Source organism: Seriola lalandi, unplaced genomic scaffold (assembly GCF_002814215.2).
Source record: "Seriola lalandi dorsalis isolate HSWRI2012SDOR001 ecotype SW California unplaced genomic scaffold, Sedor1 jcf7180002054921, whole genome shotgun sequence".
Taxonomy (NCBI): Eukaryota; Metazoa; Chordata; class Actinopteri; order Carangiformes; family Carangidae; genus Seriola; species Seriola lalandi.
In genome coordinates, this window is record NW_019525473.1 from 42,362 (window position 1) to 43,576 (window position 1,215).

The window sequence follows — 1,215 nt, forward strand, 5'->3', positions numbered from 1 at the left end:
AAAAAACAACATGTGTTACACAGGAAGTGAGTGTTTTACATTTCCATGTGATTTTTGGAAAGTCAGCTGCGTCATCATTGGTCCTTACCTTAAAGAAGCTCCCGCTCCTGTCTGTCAGGCCGCTGGGGGGGTTCCCTGATGCGGAGCTGAAGGCCATGTCGTCTTCCTGTCCTCAGGACCGGCTCCCTCTTACGTCTGAGTCTGTGTGTTTACGTCTAAGACAGCGTCTGCAGGGGCCGCAGCTCTGTGGGTCAAAAAACACACTTCAGTCCAGACACTTCATCAGTGGTGCGACCACAGGAAATTCCTGCTTTGCCCACAGCCAGTTTACAGAGCTGCCGGGCTGCTGGAAGGCTTTTACCGTGACTCTCGTATTCTCCTCGCTCTCTACTTCTCTTTCTCCTCTTCCTCTCTTTCTCCTCTCCCTCCCTCACTCCTTGCTCTCTACACATTCACCTCTCCTCTCACTTTCCTGCCTCCTCTCTCTTCATGCTTCTTTCCCTCACCCCTTCGTCTCAGTTTGTTGCCTCAGTCCTTTTTTAAAAAAAAATCTAATTCCAAACCTATTTTTTTTTTTTGGCTGAACTGCTGTCCTCTCATTACCTGTCTCCACTGTTTCCTTTCTCTCTCTCTCTCCCTCTCTCTCACATTCTCACTTTCTTTCCTATATTTTGTTCCCATGTCCTCATACATACATAATTCATTTTCCATCTTGGAGAGCCTTGGTTCCAGCACAGCTGCCCGTCTTCCCCACCCATCGTAACTAAGTTTTGGGCCTCTGGGCTTCGGTAAGATGCTTCCAAATCGACCCTTTGTCACACTCCTCAACAAAGCTGTGAAAAAGCGAAGGGAATTTAATGAACCTGCTATTTATCTCAAATTAGAAGAGCCCATAGTGAAATGACATGTAATCACTGCCTCCTCCTTATTTTTCATTCTATTTTATTCTCTGTCGTTTGGTTTCACTCTTAGTCAGATTTTTCTTTCGTTATCTGTGTGTTTTTCTGTCTGTGTACGATTTGTCCCTCCACCCTCCTCTCTCTGTCTCACTCTCTTCCATCTCTCTCTCCAGCCAGGCTGAAACTATTAGGCCAGCCCTTCCCTTCCTGGCAGAGGTTCACAGTCCTCTCGAAACCAGGCGATGCTCCGTTCGTTTGTCTGTCCACACACATGAACTTCTCATCTCACACAGGAAGGAAGGCACCACCACCATTG

General features: G+C 47.2%; 1 protein-coding gene across 3 annotated transcripts in view; it reads right to left on the bottom strand.

Annotated features, from left to right (window-relative positions):
- LOC111673581 (ras and Rab interactor 2) overlaps positions 1-1,215 on the bottom strand; it is a 35,919-nt gene that overhangs the window by 25,478 nt on the left and 9,226 nt on the right. For all 3 annotated transcript variants that reach the window (XM_023431388.2, XM_087169912.1, XM_087169913.1), the window contains exon 2: positions 89-244. In XM_023431388.2, the coding sequence (XP_023287156.1) occupies positions 89-157 (69 nt within the window). In that variant the 5' untranslated portion in view covers positions 158-244. The remainder of the gene's footprint in view (positions 1-88; positions 245-1,215) is intronic.